At 48.6% G+C, this 21,447-nt stretch overlaps 1 protein-coding gene across 1 annotated transcript; it reads left to right on the top strand.

Annotated features, from left to right (window-relative positions):
- Positions 1–9,430: 9,430 nt before the first annotated feature.
- On the top strand, positions 9,431–20,962 carry Frmd1 (FERM domain containing 1). The gene is made up of 10 exons (XM_063280883.1): positions 9,431–9,587; positions 10,812–10,902; positions 13,721–13,800; positions 14,278–14,354; positions 16,467–16,653; positions 17,524–17,679; positions 18,188–18,253; positions 18,342–18,410; positions 19,055–19,229; positions 20,251–20,962. Exons 1-10 carry the CDS (start codon positions 9,483–9,485, stop codon positions 20,370–20,372), a joined length of 1,128 nt encoding a protein of 375 aa, XP_063136953.1. The 5' UTR covers positions 9,431–9,482; the 3' UTR covers positions 20,373–20,962.
- The last annotated feature ends 485 nt before the right edge of the window (positions 20,963–21,447 follow it).

Below are 21,447 nucleotides of genomic sequence, written 5' to 3'. Positions count from 1 at the left end.
CATCATGTAAGGTATAAGATAGCGTCTTGTTCCAATTACTAAAACTTCTCCTGTGAACAGCAGCCCTGTTCCTCTACAGGCTCCGGAACCTTCCTTCTGCTTCCCTCAAGTACTTTGTGGGTTTAGTTAAAAGTTAACCTGGTCAATCCCCCTGCCTTCCTAGTTCTCTAAAGCACACGCAGATGCCTGGAATGTCCTGTTATCGACCCAGACCTCCTTTTCACCTCCCTCTCTCTGTTCACCTTCATCAGACTGGCTGATCTGGAAGCATACAGGCTAGATTCCCTCCCCGTACCCATTTCCCTGTGCCCACCTTCAAGTCCTCTGGGACTAAGGGCGTGTCCAGCCCCAACCTTGGCTCCACTGTCCTGCCACCTTTCCACTTACCATTCCCACCCTCTAAATGCTTTTTCTAGCCTTGTCCCTGTGGCACACCCAACTGCTGGGAGACTTGCATTTCCTCCTAAGTTCCATTGTTTAGCACAAGGCTTCCCACCAGAGAGGCCTGGTGCCCTAGAAACAATGAGGTTAGTCCAGCTCCCAATACCTACTATATCAGGAAAATACAGGAACAGCAAGATGTCTAAAGCCAGGGCAACATGACACCTCCAGGGCCCAGCTACCTACCACAGCAAGCCCTAGGTGTCCTAACATAAACAAAATACAAGAAAATGACCTTAAATCCAATCTTCATAAGGATGATAGAGGCCTTCAAAGAGGGAAACTAATAAAACCCTTAAAGAAATACAGGAAAATACAATTAAAGAAAATTAACCGGTGAAGGAAATAAATAAAACTGTTAGACCTGAACATGGAAATTTAACCAATAAAGAAAACACAAACTGAGGGAATCCTGGAGATGGAAAACCTAGAAAAGAAAACCCAAGCTACAGACACAAACATCACCAAGAGAATCCAGGAGATGGAAGAGAGAATCTCAGGCACAGAAAATCATGTAGAAGAAATTGATACACCAGTCAAAGAAAATGTTAAAACTAAAAACTTCCTGACATAAAACATCCAGGATAACCTAGGATATCATTAAGAAAAAAAATAAACCCAAGAACAATAGGAATAGAAGAAAATAAAGAAACTCCAAGGACCAGAAAATATTTTCAACAAACTCATAGAGGAAAAATTTTCACAACCCAAAGAGATGCCTATGAACATACAAGAAGCTTACAGAACAACAAATAGATTAGACCAGGAAAGAAAATCCTCCTGCCACATAATAATCACATAATAATCAAATACACCACATGATAATCAAAACACTAACTACTGAAAACAGAAAAATATTAAAAGCTATAAGGGAAAAATGTCAGGTAACACATAAAGGCAGATCTATCAGAATTACACCCAAATTCTCAACAGAGATATTAAACCTAGAAGGGTCTGGATAGATGTTTTGTATCCTCTACAATACCACAGATATCAACCTAGACTACTATACCCATGTCAGAAGTCATCTAGGAGAGGCTAAGGGTAGCATGCGACTTTCCTTGAGATGTACCACCATTTTGCATGGCCTACAATGGGTAAACTCTGAGATGCAAAGTCCCAAGAGACTGTCCCAGGATTGCATCTAGCTGCTGATATGTCTTTTCCTGTCACTATTACATAGCCTAATGATTCTTGGGCATCAGCCCACCTTTTGAAGCAAATTTCCTACAGATCAACATAAAGATGAACTTTCATGAATTAATGCTGTTTCGAAGAATTAATGATTTTGTGGAATGCCTGATTTCATTCAAATAATTATCGGAAGAAAGTTTTAATAGATGGTTTATTTGTTTTTCCAGAAAAATGTAGTAAGATTAGAATCAAGGATAGAATATGTTCCATACCCATAGAATAGTAAGTAAAGGCTGCATAATAAAGTATACAATGAGCTTTCATAATTACACTAAAAGGATAAACAGCCTTGGAATAAATTCGTGATCAAGGAAAACATTTATTCTAGATCAGGTCCAAGGATGAGGCCATAGGTATGCACTATGATACAGCAAGGCCGTGTAAACCGTTGTTTTGAACTTGTAATGAGGAGCTTATAGAATGAACCACTGGTCTGAGCTCAGTGTCAGTATCTACTATAACTCCCCATTTGTGTAACATCTTACTATGAGGTAATTATATAAACAACTTTTGTCTAAGAATGTATAAGAATGCTGACAGAAGAAATAAAAGGTGACCTGGGGGGCTCAGCCCCATCCATCAAATGTATATATGTATGTCTGCATATATATAATTATATATGTATATATATATGTACGTACATGTGTATATATATGTATATATATGTACACACACACATATGGTGGAAAGGGTTGTCACAGGAGGGGCCATGCAGCCAGGCCACCCCCGGGTGGTGAACTTCTCCTGACCAGGTATTTCTTGCAAACACACCCACTTCAGCATCTTGAGGATAGATCTGCTCCTCGAGAGCAGATTCCTGTTGTAGCCGTCACTCATGTTGGTGAATATGAAATCCACAATGCCTCTTCAATGTGGCAAAAGTGAACAATTCCTCAAAGACAGGGCTATGAGGGAACCACAGGAAACACACATGGGACCTACACTACTAGGCCTCTCTTAGATGTGCATATTTATAGGGAGAAGACATTCCCTCTTCTGGTTCTGTCCATGTGTTGGTCACCCCGCGTGTTCCTGACAAGAACCTCAAGCATCACTTGCCTACCAGGCAGAAGCAGGGTTCTGGACAAAGGCCTCACTTCAGGCTGTGACCTCAGATCCACCGGCCACTGATTCCCTTCAGATGTTGGAGGGGGAAGACAGTCCATGTTGAGGGATCACAGTGAGAAGCTTCCCAGAATGGATGGCAGTTGAAGGGGAAATGCCATCAAGGTGGGAATGCCGGGCACCAGGATCAGGCAATAGCTGTTGTTAGCTCATAAATAAAATTATTTGTAATATAGCTAATGTTTATGTGTAAAAATTTCACATACACACAAGTTGTCCTGGTTAGGTTCTATTCCAGATAAACACCATGTCCAAAAGCAACTTGGACAAAAAAGGGTTTATTTCAGCTTATAGTTTTAGTCCATCACAGAGGAACACCAGGCTAGGAACACGGAGGTAGAAACTGAAGCAGAGACTAGGAAGGGGTGCTGCTTACCTGCTTGCTCTCCACAGATCGCTTGGCCTATTATACCATCCAGGTTCATCTGCACAGTGGTGGCACCTACCTCAGTGGGCTGGGCCTTCCCACGTCATCAATCAAGAAAATGTCCTACAGATTTGCCTACAGTGCAGATGGAGGCATTTTCTCAGTCAAGATTCCTCTTCCCAGTGTTTTGTCAAGATGACAAAACCCTACCAGGACATGTATATGGATTCCCAGGTGGTAGGGAAATGCATGCTGGTACATTTAGGAAGATGATGCGAAAATACCAAGGATAACTAGTTGTCTCAAGAATCAATCTCTAGGAATACAGCCCAAGAAATAATGGCACACATTTCAGGCCCTACCTAAAAGGTAAGGGCCACATAACGAAACTTAAACAGAGTGTAGTGAGATAGAAATATCAGAATATATTATATCCAATAGATTACGTAGCCAGCCTAAGTATATCGAAGAAGTGAAATCCACATGATGGAGGCTCTCTCTCCCCTTTCCTGTGGGAAAGGGTTCCTTTCTATGTCCTGGAGCTTTCAAGTATTTCCCACACTCCCTTCCAGGCTGGGCTCTGCCCTGGAGCCATGGACCAGGAATGCAGGGTTCCCATAGCAACACTAGACTTAGTCAGGTGCAGCCTGGGAGCAGCAAGCTTGGCAGGTGATGTAATGGGAAATTGGCTAAGGAGGGCAAGCCCTGGGGGAGGGGAGGAGGTGTCCTGAAGTGTATACCCTTTGCTCTCCTGCCTCCTTCCATTCTGTGCTGCAGAGATGACCCTAAGCTCCCAGCCAGGGCTCTAGACTTTGCATAACCCACGTGCACAGAACACTTTTTTTTTCTTTTTAAAAAGGTAGATACACCCAGGGCTGTGGGTTTTCATCACAGAAAGGCATGAAGAAACTACCACAGATTTACCACAGAGCTGATTTCAGAGAAAATCTCAGGCAAGCGAGCACTTTTGAAATTAGACATCTGTATTCATTTCTCAAGCACCTCCTCCAGAGAGTGGGTCCAGATAAACCACTATTATGGTTCAAACTGGGCTCCCCCAAAATTCAAATGTTGGAGTTCACTGGGCACCTCAGAATGTGGGCTTATTTAGACTTAGGGTCAACGGCATCGCTGAGGACATACTTCAGTGAACAGATTCAGGGTACCATGTGGTGATGTGAGGGGGAAACGGGAGCCATCTGTACTCAGGGAGACTGTGTGTGACGGTGGAGTGCTACAGGTGTGAGCCAGGAACAGGGATCTGCCTGGAGGAGGCCAGAGCAGGTGCTCTCTTGGCTTCCTAGAACCATTCTGCCAACACTAGACTTCAAACTCAACGGTGTGAGTGTCTCTTGTTCATAGGCCTTTCCATCTCAGCCAGAGGTTTTAGGCTCCTCTGGGGCCTTAAGCTTCTTTCAATGATCCGGAGCTTTTCTTTCCTAAAACACCCTCTCTCCCCTGAGAGAGGCTTCAGGCCATCCTCACAACTTGTGACATCTTCAAAACGGTTGAGGATTAGTCTGCCCAGCGTAACTGATGCCAGTCCTGATGTCACCGCCAAGCATTCCCATGACAAACACTCAAATGGTCTCCAGGAGACACCTCCTCAGCTGTCTGCCTGAGGCTTGTCCTTCCGGGGTTACCCAGGAGGAACCTAAAGGATTTTTCTAAAAACAACAGTGGGGCTCACAATGGCTGTGTCTCAGGACTGGGGTCTATGCTGAATTCCTCAGGTCTACGGCTGAGAGACAAGTGCATATGACTTAAGGACCTCACCATCCTTACGGACCCACACCACGGAGCACCAGCCTTTAGGCCGGAAACCCGCTACCGCCATGTGCAACCGAGGAGTTGGCCAGCCTTGGCCCAGATTTGTTTACTACATAAAATATATCTTTATCCCTAAACCATAACCTCAAATTCTCAGGAGGAAATACAGACAGAATAGCAAGAAGCCTTATCTAAGGGGACATGGTGGACAGGTAGATAGATGTCTGTATAGGTAGCGCATGTATTTGAAAGTATGGCCAATGGTCACATTATCTCAAAATAAATGGTGTCTGGAAACTGAGGTTTGACAGAGTTGTAGGAGGCTAATGGGGGGTCACTCAGGGGTCTGTCTATCGGCAAGCTCCTGTACCTCTACCCTCTGGTCATCAGAGGCAGGGAGCCACAAGAGCAGCTAGCTCACGGTGTGCTATCTCTTCTGCTTGGGGAGCACAGCGGCTGAGGCTCAAGGCCAGGAATGGTCACACCCATAGCAAGATGAAGAGAACGCTAAGAATCTGCCCTCCGGGTTGACAGAGTAAAGTCCAGAGCTGAGAAGGGCACTCAAGGACACAACTGGTGCCAAGCAGGCATGAGCTTCTCCGTGCTCCCTGCTCTGCATTCTTCCCCCAACTCTGGCTTCTTTACAAGTGATGAACCACACTGGGGAGCAGTGCACAGAACTGACCTGTTGCATCCCAGGGTCGTCTGTGTCCAAAGCAGGAGAGCTGTCAATAATGACAGGAGGTTGCATTGCAGGCTCCAGGGTTCAAGCAATCTAAGCCCAGCAGCAGAGTAAAGCTGACCGTCCCTGACCCAGCTCTGAGCCTGGACTTTCCCCCACACAGGTCCTGCTCCATCACTTGAAGGATTGTTGGGACTATTGGAGTGCATTGGGCACTGAGAGCCTGTTGCGGACACTCGTCCCCCTAAGCTGGCTGGCTGTACCTGTGCTTTGGTGGTCAGGTCAAGAGTATCTGGGGGACTGCATGGTACTCCTGAATAGGACATGAACGTTTCCTGCTTCAAACACCTCCACTCCTCTGCTAGATGGCCCAAGGGTGTACTCTCTAGGGGAGTGATCATAGAGGCAGCGGAGTGGATCTCCAGAGACCTGCACAGCACCCTGTACTATGTCCTCAACGCAAGTCAGCTTAGTCTCTACTCCTTTCCCACAGACCCCATGAGCCATCCCAAACCCAGTCCATATCTCCATCCAGCACCAGCTACCAAAGGCATTTAGGAAGAGGTTAGCCCATGCCAGAGGGAGATGGCCGGCTTGAGCTTGAGGAAACTTCCTCTGCCCTGGCCTTGTGGTATGAGACTACAAGCAAGAGGAGAGAGGGAGGTAGACACGTGCACTATGGCACTGGCACAGAATGACCCCTGTGGATGCTCTCCCCTTGGATGAGTATTCGTACGTCCTCATGGGAGCCACTTTTTGTACTGGGCGAATTGACCTGAGCCCTGCAGCCCTCCCACCAAGAGTCCAGAGGACTAGTGTGTATGCACATACATTTCCAATTAGTGCACGCTCAGGGCTTTCACATATATATACACATGTGCATAGAGGCACAAAGGCACAGACTGGGTCAGCCTATGTTATTTTCCTATTTCACAGCTTATCTTGCGTTTCAATCACTTTATGAAGTATAATTTGCACGATGTAAACTTGCTTTCCTTCGAGACCAACAGTTTAACAAATCTTAGTAACTTTAAGAGTTGTACCACCACCTGTCAGGTGACTTGTGCCCGCAGCAGACTGAACCTACCCACCTCAGCCCACACCCACCCTGCTCCAGGGACCTCACCTTGCCTGGACATCTCCCGGGAAAAGTCAGCAGGGGGTGTCTTGCTTTTAGCACCACAGTTTTCACCTTGTCAGGCACTCACTCCATACTTCTTTATTCTTGAAGGTTCCTCCTGTCGTGGCTTTGAAGACTGCCTCCTTTTGATGTGTATCTCCAAAGCTTTAGTTCTGGAACATTCTCAGCAGGTTCATCTTGGTAGGAGATGGAAATCAAGTGTCCAGGAGGAGGAAGGACTAGGCCGAAGGGAGCCAGGGTTCTGGGAGACCCTGAGTACACGGCCTCACTTCTTCCTTGTGCTGTCTCCTGTCTCCTACCCTGTGAAGTCACAGCCTCAGTCATGCGGGTCCCTCCACCTTGATCAGCCACATGGGGCTGGCATCCACACTTACAGGCATTACAATGACAGATTCGACCAAACAAATATCCGTTAAAAAAATATTTGGAGCTGAGGAAGTGGGTGAGTCAGGAAAGTGCTTGATACTCAAACAGGACTTGAGTTTAATGCCCCGGAACTTATGTAAAAAGCTTGGTGCAACGTGTGCCTGCTGTCCCAGCACTGGGTTTGGGGACAGGGATGGGAGCATTTCTGGAGCTTATTGGTTAGCCATTCTACCTAGACCTGGGACGTCTGGGTTCGGTGAAGAGGCCTTGTCTCACAATGTGGCAGAGAGTGATGGAAGACATTCAATGTTACCTTCCACATACATGCAAATGCATGGACACGTATGTTCCACCCCAATATACACATCCCACACATGTAAACAGATATACATGGAAAATATTTGGAGAAAAATATTGGGGTGGAACATACATGTCTGTGCATCACTGTTCCCTCAACTGTGCAGCGAGACATGTATGATCACAGCACGTACTCTGCATTTGATCTAACAGCCACCCAGAGGGGAGTTCACAGAAGCAGGTACATCACAGGCAAGCTATGATTTCATCTAATGGGTATCAGCATCCCTAGGTCTTAGTGTTCTGGGGCATGGATCCAAATCTCCGTGGAGACTAAGAGGTGATGCTGTGGACTGGTACTCACCCGGGGCTTAGCCACATTTCTGTCTTCTCAAAAGACGTGGAGCTGCTGGCTTTGAGGAGCCAGAGGACCACAGCCACTGACTTCAGGGTGACTTCAGAGTGTCCAAGTAGCCATGGGACATGGAGCTGCCTGGCTGGGTGATATGAGGCATTTTCGGGAACTCGTGTATTCTTTGTGAATGAGTCATGGCCCTTGACACTGGGTAGCCTGTGAGTCCAGGGTTCTGAGCTATAAGAGCCTTCCAGTTTTAGAAAATCTGTCACATCTATCAGTAAGGACGTGACCCTGGGGGCTGGAGAGATGACTCAGCAGTTAAGAGCACTGTCTGTTCCTCCAGAGGTCCTCAGGTCAATTCCCGGCAACCATTTGTAATGGGACCTGATGCCCTCTTCTGGTGTGTCTGAAGACAGCTTCAGTGTACTCACATACATTAAAAAAATAAAAAAAAAATAGAAGGAAAGAATGAAGGAAGGGGAGGGAGAGAGGGAAAGGGGGAGGGGGGAGAGAGAGAGAGAGAGAGAGAGAGAGAGAGAGAGAGAGAGAGAGAGAGGGGCAAAGAAAGCAAAAGAACCTGAGTCTGGAGGTGCCTGTGCCAAGTGTTATCTGTAAGGCATCAGGCACAGGGTCCCTGAGCACTGAGCAGCTTCCAGCGCTGGCCCCAGGATGACTTCTGATGCTGTACAGTGTAGAGGTGCTGCCAATGCTCTTCTCCTGGCTGAAGACACAGCTGGAAGAATAGATGTCTGTACCCGCTGCCACGCTGAAGCTGTCCACTGCCTTTTTGGGGTGACTCTTTTCAGACCAGGAACAAGTTCTGGGAACACCATGGAATCCTGGTATAGATCCCTTAGATCTGTGTCCTGTGGATGTTTTCAATTATCTTTCGTGATGGACAGTGATTCTACCTGATGAGGAAGAGGGCTGGCCACAAGCACCCAGGAAATCTGCATGACCTGGTATAGCACAAAGCAAGACATCAGTTTGACCCAGGAGGTGGTGTCTGAGTGACCCCCTAACTGTGCCAGCCTCTCCCAGCTGGACTTCACGTTCCCAGAACTGGCCCTTGCCCATTCAGAGCCTGCTGTGTATCAGACAATTGCTCTTGGATTCTGAACCAGGGCTTCTTCAATGCTGTCCCAAGGAGGACAGGAAAACCTCTGAGTGAAAATGTTGTGAGACCAGTGGCTTTCAAGACCTGCTCCCTGCTCTATGCTGATCCTTAGGACTTCCAGGTGTCTGTTCATCCTGGCTAGTGAGAGATGACACTCAGAATCTCAGTTAGTCACACAGCTGTCACTTCTGAGTTGCATGGCCCATTTCCTGGCCTCTGTGGGGCCCCTCCACCCTCTGAGGAGCTGAAGGAGCATTTCAAGGGAGTTAGGGCCCCATCCCCTGCTGTCAAGGCACACAGTGTCCTGGCCTGCATCCTGCCTGAGAGTGGTGGCATCACTTGCCTGCATTCTAGTAGTCTTCACACACCTTGCACTATGGCCCCGACCCTTGCTCTTTTCTCAGTTACTGAGTTCCTGGTCTTTCCCAGCCACTCTCTGGACAGGGCCAACATAGACAGTGTAGCTGCCTATGGGAGCTCCTCCCCTGCACCAATAAATAGAAAGGATATCAGAGAATTAGCATAGTGATGTCACCTGAGTGAGAGACTCTGGACTTTCTAGTCTTGATTCGCTGTCTTCTGCAGGAGGCAGTAGACAAAGCTTGCCTTTGGGAGAGCCCTTGTATGGTGTTCAACAGAAACAACAGCTGGGACCTGGAGATGAACTCGGAGCTTAGAGACATCCTGGTACTACTCCCTTCCTGGGAACAACTGCGGCTGTCAGTGCAGGTAGGTAGGGTGACAGCCAGGGTTCGCAATCAGAGGGACAGGGAGGACACATGGGGAAGGCAGGAAAAGGTGACAGCAGGAATTGCATGTAGGAGGGGAGTCCAGTTCCAGGGGGACATGGGGCCTCCACTTTTCTACAAAGTGCTTCATGTGGCATAGTAAGCACCAACCTTACCAGTCACCTGGAATCTAGCATCTTGGCTTCCCTAGTCACCACAGGGTCCTGGATTGCTTAGTTCCCCCTCAGTCATGGGCTTCCCTGTCCCTTGTGGTGTCTGGAACTTCTATGGGCTGAATTTGCTACATGGGACCTATATGATCTCTAAAAAGAAGAAGGCCTGTATATGAGTTAGAGAACATGGGCTAGGTTTGCTATGTGGGACCTGCGTGATCTCTAGGAAAAGTACACTGTGTCCCCATTATCCAGAAATTGACTGTAGATGACAGAACTTGGCTTCGCTAGAGGACTTCTTTCATCCTTTTGCCCTTTGCTCCTGCCACAAACTGGACTCTGACAGATCTCTAGTTTCTATCTTCTTGGTCTTCACTCTCTGTCATCTTCCTCACTGTCCTGTCATCAAGGATGCAACTGTCATGGGGCACACCCTTTCCCAGGCCACACATTCCTGCCTTACCTTCACTCTTAACTTTGGGTCACCCTGTGTGATTCAGGCCATCCCTGTGACAGGGGCTTGCTAGCTGTAGTAAGGACCCCTCGTCTCTACCTGGAAGCCAGCAAATGCTATGCTGAGGTCACTAATGTTGTGGGGTTCCCTCTAACATCTGGTGGCAGCACTGAGCAAATACTGAGGGGTATACTGACACCCCAGAAGGTGACCATGGATTACCAAGGTGGACACCTGCTAGCTGCTGCCCTTTCCCCCACAACTCAGGCCTCTACAGATCCTTTCAATAAAAATTTTTTACAAAATCAAATTCAGCTGTGTAGTGAAATTCCCTTGGCCACAGGGAGTACCTAAAGAAAGAGGGCATCTTCTCTCTGGGTTGGAACACATCCTCTCCACTCCCAAGGATGTTCTTTTTGGGGAGCAATGTGTACATTTGTGCTTTGGAAACAAATTGATTGCCTAGGTCCTGGTCCTAGGCTCTGGCCCCGCCTGACCAGGTAACACTGCTCCCTTCCTGACCTAATGTCTCTGCTCGTCCACAGGTCTTATGAGGAAGTTCTGCATATGGTTAAAGCCTTTCTTTCCTCTATTCCAGGTCGCAGCCACAGGACAAGACCTCTTCCAGCAGGTGTGTGATATGGCACACATCAGAGAAGCTCATTTGTTTGGCCTCAGTGTGCTCAGAGGTAAGCATCGCTTGACATTTCCAACCTAGACTTCCCTAGGGCAAGGAACTTGGGTGCTTGGAATTTAGATGTATCTTGTCACAGATCCTGCCCACAGTTGAACCAGTAAGGCTAACAGGCAACTGGCCATCTGTGCACACACACTTATACACATGCACCCCAAATGATCATACTACTCACACGTGTTACAGAGTACATGGGCACATACATGCATATACACAATCACACACCACACATATGTGCACATAAATATAGACCACACAAAATAACACAAACACCCACCATTCATTGTAGATATACCACATGACATATATTCTCATATACATAGAGTTAAACCATGTACTCCCTTACATGCTCATTTTGTGCCTTCACCATACACGTTCAGACACACATCCGTACTTGCATAGTGCAAGTCCACACATTAAAACATGGGTGCACTCACTTTAAAGCCATGGGTGAATTAGTCTTCTGGGATCATGTGGTGCCCAGCTCAAGTAACTGGTGTCTAATCTGCAAGACCAAAGTCATGTGCTCTGTGACCTTTGTCTTCTTAGTTGAGGCTCAACATCCATACAAGGAGGAGCTGTCCACCCATTAGGACTTTGACATCTGGGCAGCCACACCTAGGAAATGGATAATCAGGGAGTAGTCACAGGAGGCCACTGGTAGCAAGGCCAGATCTACCCTAGTTGAGAGGCCTTTAAGAGCCTGAAAGGCAGAGGGGTCTAAGGTGGCATGGCCCCAGATGGGTACCAGCTGAGAAAGCCAGGTAGCACAAAGTGGGCCTTGCTGTAGCAGGGAGTAAATGTTTGCTCAGACTGTGTCATCTCCCAGTGTGGGGACACTCCTCGTGGGAAGGGTTCAATTCCTACCCACCAGCTTTACCACACATCTCCCTCCACACCAGAGAGAGGTCTTCACAACTCAGGGAACAAATGGTCAGGGTACAAGCAAGGAATGAGACCAGGGTTCCCATCTTCCACACTGAATTGAGAATTCTCTGAGCAAGGGTGACACGTTTAGAGCTCACTTGGGGACCAGAAGAGAGCAGAAGGCTGCCAGCTGAGGCTAGCATGCTAGTCCATCCAACTGAGCTCTGTATTGATGTGTGCCCAGAGCCCTTCCTATGGAGACCTGGACTCTTAGCATGACCTTGGGGTCCCTGCTTTAATTATTTAATGGTCTATAGTTTCACCTTTCAGAGATCAATTTGAGTGCCCAGCAACGGAGGGTGACAGATCTGGTGGTGCAGGCATGTGACCCCAGCACCTGTGAGGATGAAGTAGAAGGGCCATGAGATTGGGGGAGTCCTGGGATTCATGGATAGCTGCAAACCACCCTGAGGTGTGAAATCCTGCCTTGAAACACACACACACACACACACACACACACACACACACACAGAGGCACGCACACACGCACGCACGCACACACGCACGCACACACACAAGCAAGGTGTGAGCTTGCCCTCCAATTCTGAGGAGTTGAGACAGAGTAAGCAGGAGAAAGTTGGAGAGCTGGTGTGTTCTACCTGGACCTGGTTTGTAGCACTCAGAACTTCTGAGGTCAGTCTTATGTCTGGGTCTCCATCTCCTTGGAAGTGGTCTTCAGCTGGGCTTCCCTTCATTCTAGGTATAGAGACTGAGGAGAATGCAAGAGACCTGGACACTTTACCCAGTCAGTAGGCCTTTGCTCTGTGCCAAGGTACACCTACCCAGGTGGCCCTCAAGAGTGGAGTGTGTCACGGAGAGTGGTCAGTTTGGTGACAGATTACAGGCGTCCAGGGCTCAAGCCTGCAGGTTAGGTCTGCAGACACTGTCAGCATGCTATCCCTACAGTGAAAAGCAGCGTGTGGTGGGTCTACCCTGGGAAGATGATTGCCATGGCAACAGTCTGAGATGACCAAGTCTTACCTGCAGTGTGTGTGAGTGTATGTGTGTGAGTGTATGTGTGTGTGTGCGTGTGAGTGTATGTGTGTGTGTGAGTGTGTATGTGCGTGTGTGAGTGTGTGTGTGAGTGTATGTGTATATGTGTGTGTGAGTGTATGTGTGTGTGTGCATGTGTATATGTGTGTGTGCGTGTGTATATGTGTGTGTGTATGTGCGTGTGTATGAGTGTCTGTGTGAGTGTATGTGTGTGTGTCTGTGTGTATGTGTGTGTGTGAGTGTATGTGTGTGTGTATGTGTGTGTATGTGCGTGTGTGTGAGTGTATGTGTGTGTCTGTGTGTATGTGTGTGTGAGTGTATGTGTGTGAGTGTATGTCTGTGTGTGTGTATGTGTATATGTGCGTGTGTGTGAGTGTATGTGTGTGTGTGTATGTGTGTGTGTGCATGTGTGCTTGTGTGTGCGTGTGTGTGTGAGTGTATGTGTGTGTCTGTGTGTATATGTGTGTGGGTGAGTGTATGTGTGTGTATGTGTGTGTGAGTGTGTGTGTATGTGAGTGTGTGTATGTGTGTGTGAATGTATATGTGTGCATGTGTATATGTGTGTGGGTGAGTGTATGTGTGTGTATGTGTGTGTGAGTGTGTGTATGTGAGTGTGTGTATGTGTGTGTGAATGTATGTGTGTGTGCATGTGTATATGTGTGTATGTGCGTGTGTGTAGTGTATGTGTGTGTGTCTGTGTGTATGTGTGTGTATGTGTGTGTGTTAGTGTGTGTGTGTGTGTGTGTGTGTGTGTGTGTGAGAGCTTGTCTGAGTGCTCAACCTCTGTGGAGACAGCTGTGCCACACTAGCTAATCCATCAGATGGACTTCCTCTGGCCCAGCTCTTGGAACAATGGGAATGTCTTCTCTGACCTGGGTGTCTCCCTTTTCTAGAAAATGAGTATGTGTTTGTGGACTTGAAGCAAAAGCTCAGCAAGTACTTCTCGAAGGACTGGAAGACAGACACACACAAAGTAAGTGTGGGTCGGGGGGGGACGACTGGAAGACAGACACACACAAAGTAAGTGTGGGTGGTGGTGGGGAAGAACCTGACAGTCATGCCTATCACCACCAGAAGCGTTCCCTTGGCTTTGAGACCAGCAGGTTGTGGATCAGGTTCACCCGTCCTCACTGGTCATCTGTATGACAAGTTGTCTTCTGTCATACTCACAGTGCCCCCAAGACCTAAGAGTGAGGGTAGGTGGGTTACCACCCCCATTTCCTCTACTTGATACTTTCAAAATTTGATGTTTTAAAATTGACAACATCCCATTTGGGTTTTTGCCCTTTAAAGAAAAACAAGATAAAAGGATACAATTAACGGTCACAATTGTTGAGACCTGAGTGTGGGATGTCCCCCAGGCAGCCCTGCAGCAGCTGCCCAGCTGTACATGCCTCACCTGGGCTCGTCTCCAAGCTCCTGCCTCTTTCTTTCCTCTTCTACCTGGCAGGGGGATAAAAGACCCAGGGCACCCTTTATCGCCTTCTTCAGAGTGCAGTTCTACGTGGAAAACGGGAAGGCAATACGGTAACTACACTGATGTCAAAGACAGTGAGGGTGAAATAACTTCCAGGGTGCTCTGAAAAAGAAAGGTCCTAGTGTAAGCATGTTATCTTTTCAAACCCAGGCAGGCAACTCCATCTGCTGGCTGTAGGTGATCCTCGGAGTTGAACTCCTTTCTTTCTTTCTTTCTTTCTTTCTTTCTTTCTTTCTTTCTTTCTTTCTTTCTTTCTTTCTCTCTCTCTCTTCCTTCCTTCCTTCCTTTCTTTTTCTTCCCCCCCCTCTCTCTTCTTTCTTATTAGACAATTTCTTTATTTGCATTTCAAACGTTATCTCCTTTCCCGGCTTCCCCTCCAGAAATCCCCTATCCCATTCCCTCCCCCTCCTGCTTCTATAAGTGTGCTTCCCCACCCACCCACCCATGCACCCACTCCCTCCCACCTCCCTGCCCTGGCATTCCCTTATACTAAGGCATTGAGCCTTCACAGGACCAAGGGCCCCCCTCCCATTGATATCTGATAAGGCCATCCTTTGCTACATATGCAGCTGGAGCCATGGGTACTCTTTGGTTGGTGGTTTGGTCCGTGGGAGCTCTGGGGGTTCTGGTTGGTTGATATTGTTGTTCTTCCTATGGGGTTGCAAACTCCTTCAGTTCCTTCAGTCCTTTCTCTAACTCCTCCACTGGGAACCATGATCTCAGTCCAATGGTTGGCTGCAAGCATCCACCTCTGTATTTGCCAGACTCTAGCAGAGTCTCTCAAGAGACAGCTATATCAGGCTCCTGTCACATGCACTTCTTGGCATCCCCAATAGTGACTGGGTTTGATGGCTGCATATGAGATGGATCCCTAGGTGTACCAGTCTCAGGGTGGCCTTTCCTTCAGTCTCTGCTCCACTCTTTGTCTCCAGATTTCCTCCTGTGAGTATTTTGTTCTCTTTTCTAAGAAGGACTGAAGCATCCACATTTTGGTCTTCCTTCTTCTTGAGCTTCGTGTGGTCTGTAAATTATATATTGGTTATTCTGAGCTTGTGGGCTAGTATCTATTTATCAATGAATTCATACCATGTGTGCTCTTTTGTGACTAGGTTACCTCACTCAGGATATTTTCTAGTGCCATCCATTTGCCTAAGAATTTCATGAAGTCATTGTTTTTAATAGCTGAGTGGTACTCCATTGTGTAAATGTACCACAGTTTCTGTATTCATTCCTCTGTTGAAGGACATCTGGGTTCTTTCCAGCTTTTCCTTCTGGGTGTGTTAAGTCATTAAGTATGTTTGGGTAGGGAGGGCCCTGGGAAGGTTGAAGAGAGAATAGGTCGGATGCTCTCCAAGAGGTTGATCTGCTGCCATTGGTATGCCGCTTCGGATCCTAACACACAGTGAGCTCTTAAGGAACTATTAAAGAAGAACTGAATGCTCTCCAAAAATAGCTCCGAGGAGGTGTCAGTGGGGGCATTAGTGTCCTTAGGATGTCCTTTGGCAAGTGCCAGTCTTTTTCTGCTGATGCCCAGAAAATTTGGATGAGAGTATGGATGGTTTTGGAGTCAGACATATGTGACTATAGAAGGCTCTAGAGAATGAGGACTTCTGGGAATAAGTGAAGAAGTTTCTGGAGAGTGAGGATGTGTAGTTATGTGGAAAATTCTAGAGACATATCAGCAGGGACAACCAGATGGAGGCTGATGGACATGGCTCCCTGTACCAGTGGCCAGCCAGGTGACTATATTAAAAGATCTGGGAGAGGTTGTCAGGAGGGATGCACTGCTTTTGGCTGGCTAGCTGATGACATTGGATAGTAGACTGGGAGGCAAGTCCGTGGCATGGCTTTGGCCCTCTTCCTAAGAGTTCCAAGTTTCCTTATTAAGGAGCTCTCTCCAGTGAAACCACTTGTTCCTGGGATCTCAGCTGCTAGAGGGCTATACCCACAAGCACAGCCCTTGTGTTGCTTACAGCCCCTGGACTTCATCACTAAGGACTCTGTAACAAGAGATGCCATGTGTATGAACAGAGTAGGGAGTAGCCACCAAGAGTGCTCAGAGGCCTGTGGACCAGGAAGCCAGACCTAGGTAGAAGGAGGGTGCCATGTTAGCTGCCACGGGGGAGTCACTTTTCCTGACCCTCTGCCCTGCTGCCTTCTAGTGACAAGACAGCCCTACACCTGTACTACTGCCACCTGAAGGAACAGGTACTGAGGTCCAGGTGCATGCGCAGAGAGGAGGCCTACTTTCTGCTGGCTGCCTATGGGTTACAGGCTGACCTGGGCAACCAACAGGAGTCAGTCCATGTGGGCAGGTACTTCGAGCCACACGCCTATTTCCCACAGTGGGTAAGGCTCTGGGGGGCTGGGGTGTCTGATGTCTGCTCACCAAGAGCAAACTCTGGAATCCATGAATGAGGGGAGGATGAGGAGCTAGGGAGGGACGAGGGCATGGAGACAGAAGGACTCAAGCCCGAGGTTGCTCACCAACCCCCAACACCAATACTGAAAAGGCTGGCAGTGCTGTGTAAGAGCTATGGCCAGAGTAGGGCATGCCTTTGGCTCCTGGAGAAGCCAGATATCTTGACATCTCTCTGAGTACCTTGGCCTGCCCAGCTTTAGAGTGTTACCCACCTATCCTCTGTAAATACAAACAAACCCAGGTAGCTCAGGCTCTGTGTGCCTGTTTCCTCACCTGTATCCAGGAAAGAAAGATGGTGAGCGACAGCTAATTCTCCTTGCAGAATCCCAGATTGATTGCCATGCGAAGCCAATGATTCCAGGGGCTCCAACCACACTATTCCTAACTGACCCCCAACCCATACTACTTACTGTCCTCTGTGCCTTAGGCCTCACACATCTGCTTTGCAGAGCTATCTCTGGTGCCAGGCTGGAGGCCAGGCAGGCTTTCTCAAAGCTTCCCTCAGTCCACACCCACACAACCCCTCGTTGGGAAATGAGCTCCACAGACCTCTCAGGAGGGCTGCTTCTGTGGCCCTTGTGGACACCTAGGTGACCTGAGAGGGGAGTGGAACCAAATAGAAGCATCACATCCCTACTTTTGGGCCTAAGGCTAAGGTGGAAAGCCTAACTCACTCTAGCTAGGGAGTCTGTCTCTAGCTAGGAAGTTGGTTCTGACTCTAAAGGTCAGGGGGAGGGAGGTCGGCACAGAGAAAGGGGCAGGGTGGGGTCTGAGCTAGTTAGTGTCTCTATCCTCAGATTATCAACAAGAGAGGAATTGATTATATCCTAAGGCATGTGCCTGCCATGCACCGTGAACAGCAGGGCCTCACTGCAAAGGAGGCAATACGACGCTTCATCAGGGATGCTTGCCAACTTGAGGATGTTCCCGCCCACTTCTTCAGGATGTACAAGGTCGACCCCGAGGTGTTGGGGGTGGGAGGAACCAAGGACAACCTCTGCCATGGCTGACAAAGTGACTAAGACTCCAGTCCTTAGGGCCTGGTTGGCATGTGGTATGTTGGTGGCTGTCCTGGAGGCGGCGTGCTGAGTTTCTCTGGTGTCTGAGTTCTGTTAAACCTTTCCTCAGTCTCTGCTGTAACTGGTTTGGGCTAACATTGATTGGGCTGTTATGACTGGCCTCTCTGGCTGTCCCACATTCAATGCCTGAGCACAACATGGCCTCTGTTCCTAGGTGATAGCCTTCCACAGAGGGCACTGAGGTTGGAACTTTGGTCTAAGAGGTTCACAGAACTCAGATATCTATAGGAGCATACCACATACATATGTGCCCCAGGCATATGTAGGTCAACAAGAGGGGCTTAGACAGAGTTCTTGGTTTGCGGAGGCTCTAGCCTGTTAGATGGACCTTCTTCCACTTGCTCTGGGCGAAAGTCTAAACTTCTTACCTGTGTTCTTTTAGGAAAAGAAAGAGGATGAATCTACTGTTCTCCTGGGACTCACTCTGAAGGGAGTGACCATCTATCAGGTAAGGACTTTCCCTCTTTCTCTCCCATCTCCTGCCGACCCAGCCCCATGCTCTAGTTTCCACATCCCACGTTACCTCTGTCTTTCAGGAGGTAGACTACACTCCACAGCTGCTCTGCGACTTTCCCTGGTCACGGATTTCGAAGGTGACATTTCTGGTGGGTGTCTGACGGGGGAAAGGCATCCATAAAGCTCAGGAGTCCTAAGAACTTTGGACCCAACCAACTCTTCCTCAGGATGGGTTCAAGAGCTCCCTGTGGCTTCTCCACACCCCCAGGCATCTCCCACTCCTGGCCGTCATCACAGCCATGTCTGGTGGCACAGCCATAGTGGTATTGAGCTCTCTGAGAGATGTACAGCTCTGGCTGCCACCAATGTACCACTCAGCAACAAAAGGAAAAAAAAAACCCACGGTGCTTTAGAAATACACCTGTTAGCCTCTGTCTCCCTTCCTTATTCCCAAAGCCATGACAGTGAGAATTGTTGGACAGCAAGCTGGCTCTAGACAGTGATGAGGGTTCACTGTAAACCCTGCATGCAAGACTTGTCTATAGTCACAGGCATGGGGGTGGGTGTCCTACATACGAGGGCTGCCCCAGGTTTCTTCTGCCTTCTTAAGGCTGCAGACAGATGGTACTCACACTGACCACAGACCTGTTTCCACGAGGACACCAGTTCTCTAAACTGGAAGTGTGGCCCAGGGGCCTAGTTGGGGCTTATGGCTGACATTAAGGTAGTCCTCTCCTGCAGCTGGGACAGTTTTCTGGACTGTAAAACCACATTTTCCTTCCCATCTATCCAGGGGAAGAAGCTGGAAATCCAGCCAGAAGGGCTGTTGGCAACACAGAAGCTGCTGCTCTACACAGGTCATGCCTGGCGTTCTCGCTACCTGCTGCAATTGCTTCGTTCCACCCACCAGCTCCACCTCAGCTTGAAGCCTGTGCTGCAGTGGCTGCAGCAGCTGGAGGAGGCAGAAAGTGGGTATTAGATCCACCTGGGCCCGGGCACCTAGCTGATGGCCACACACACCCTCTCTAGGCTCTGATGATGTAGCATATCAACCTTTGAGGAACCACTCCTGTGATTGACTGGCTGTGCTGTGCTGGGCATACAGGGCCATACCTTCTGTTGCCAATCATCATGGCTGGTGGTGGTCAGCTCCTCTTCCTCCCTATGGGGGTTAGGATGAAAGGTGGGAACCATCTTTCCTTCACTCCAAGATGCCTATGATTCTACAGGGTAAGGATTCCTTACATCCTTAGCTATGCAAAGAACCAGAGATGCAACCTGGAAGGGGGATGATAGCCTTTGTGCTGCCGAAAGACCCACTCTTCTCTCCACTTTTAAAAATCTCCATTGAGAGAGGACCTGACTTGCTGCACACTGAAGCCACAGGACACTGGCAGGAGTGTGTGCAGAATCTGTGCATGCATGTGCATGTGTGTGTGTCTGCTATTTGTATGTTCATGAATGTCTCTGTGTGTGTGTGTGTGTGTGTGTGTGTGTGTGAGAGAGAGAGAGAGAGAGAGAGAGAGAGAGAGGAGGGAGGGAGGGAGAGAGAGAGAGAGAGAGAGAGAGAGAGAGAGAGAGGTGTACCTGTGATGCATGAGCAAGTAGGACCTCTGTGCCCATGTTATAAGGCAGGTCATCAAGGATGCTGGGTGCAAATGCAAAAACTGTGTATCCTCAGAAGCCAGCAACTGATGAACTCTGTTTTCACCTGGTCCTATCCTGGGCACCAGGGCTGCTCAGGATGGTTCCAAAAGGTGTCACAGCCCAAAGAACTATCAGAAGGAAATTCTAGGAGGGTGCTGAAGACAAAGTCCAATCACGGACTCTCATGGGAAGCAGAGCTCATTCTCCAAGGATGATGCTTTGCTCCAAGTGCCTAGCCTTGGCGTATCTCTAGGTTGGCAGGACTCTGACCAACACTGCTCCAGGAATGCAGGGGTACTTCATATTCCTCCAACACCAGATCTTGTGTTGTTTTCCACACAGAGAAGAGCTATAGGGAATCCTATATCAGTGACCTGGAGCTGGACCTGGACCCAGACCACAGGGATGCCCTGGGCACTGAGGACAATAAGAGCAGCAGACAACATCTCCTCCACTGCTTCTGACTCTGCTCCACAAGGCAAGGCAGCTCCCACACAGCAGGCATCCAGCCTAACTCCCAGCAGGGAGAGAGTGAGATGTCTGTGGATGAGCCCACAGGGACTGTACAATTCTGTGGGAAGACATCTGGTAGCTTCTGGAGCAGCTGCAGCAGCCAGGACACATGAACTACAGTGGAGGTGAGCTATAGGACCAGGTAGCAAAGAGTCTGATCTGGCCAATGCTGATCTGAATCCCTGGGTGCAGGCAGGAACTGGGTCAGTCAGGGCTACACTGAAGGCCAGTCAAGGGCATGCAATGTGTCACTAACACTGTGTGTGTCCACATTCTCAAAGTCGTGTCCAGGAAAAAACAAGTGGCCTTGAGCACTGAACTTGAGTCCAGACTCATGGGCTACAGGATGGCAGATTGACCTGAGTATGAAATCGCATGAGTATGACCTCTGGCTGCTCCCTGGGCTCAGGATAGATGGGCCCTGAGAAGGCACCATTCATGGGTCTGCAGGAGTAGGGGAGAGCTTGGCATTCACGAGCCACTCCTAACCCTTACTGGAGCCACTCTGGAATAAAGTGTAATGAGATTATATTCAAACCCATGTCATGTACTGCCTGGATCTTTCATATCTGCAGGAACCATCACAAGGAAGAACAAGAGAGGCTGGAGAAGGATGGGGAGGGGTCTGATCCCTGCAGCTCCTCAGTATCCACTAGCACAGCACTTGCCCTTGGGAGACGATGTCATCCATTCTTCCAGACTGTTGCACCAATCAGAATTACAGGCTTTGTGGATGAACCTGTAAAAGAGGACAGTTGCTCTTGGGCCAATATGGAGGCTCCTGGCCTCTCAGCAAGCTCACTGCTGACTTTTGAGGTGTCTTGTGGGTGAGCAAAAGAGGACGCTCACATCAACCTCAAGTTAAGTCAGCCAGGCCCAGGGGGCTCAGTGGTGTCTCTCAGATTCCCAGGCCCTCCCTGAGATTGAACACTCTACACAGTGTAAGAGGATTAGGGGATAACCAGGAAATGCAGTTGCTCAGGTGTCTGGCTCTGTAGGAGGGAAATAAATCACAGTGGGAAGCTT

The sequence above is a fragment of the Rattus norvegicus genome, chromosome 1 (assembly GCF_036323735.1).
Source record: "Rattus norvegicus strain BN/NHsdMcwi chromosome 1, GRCr8, whole genome shotgun sequence".
NCBI classification, from domain to species: domain Eukaryota; kingdom Metazoa; phylum Chordata; class Mammalia; order Rodentia; family Muridae; genus Rattus; species Rattus norvegicus.
This window is presented reverse-complemented; position numbering and strand designations above follow the sequence as displayed.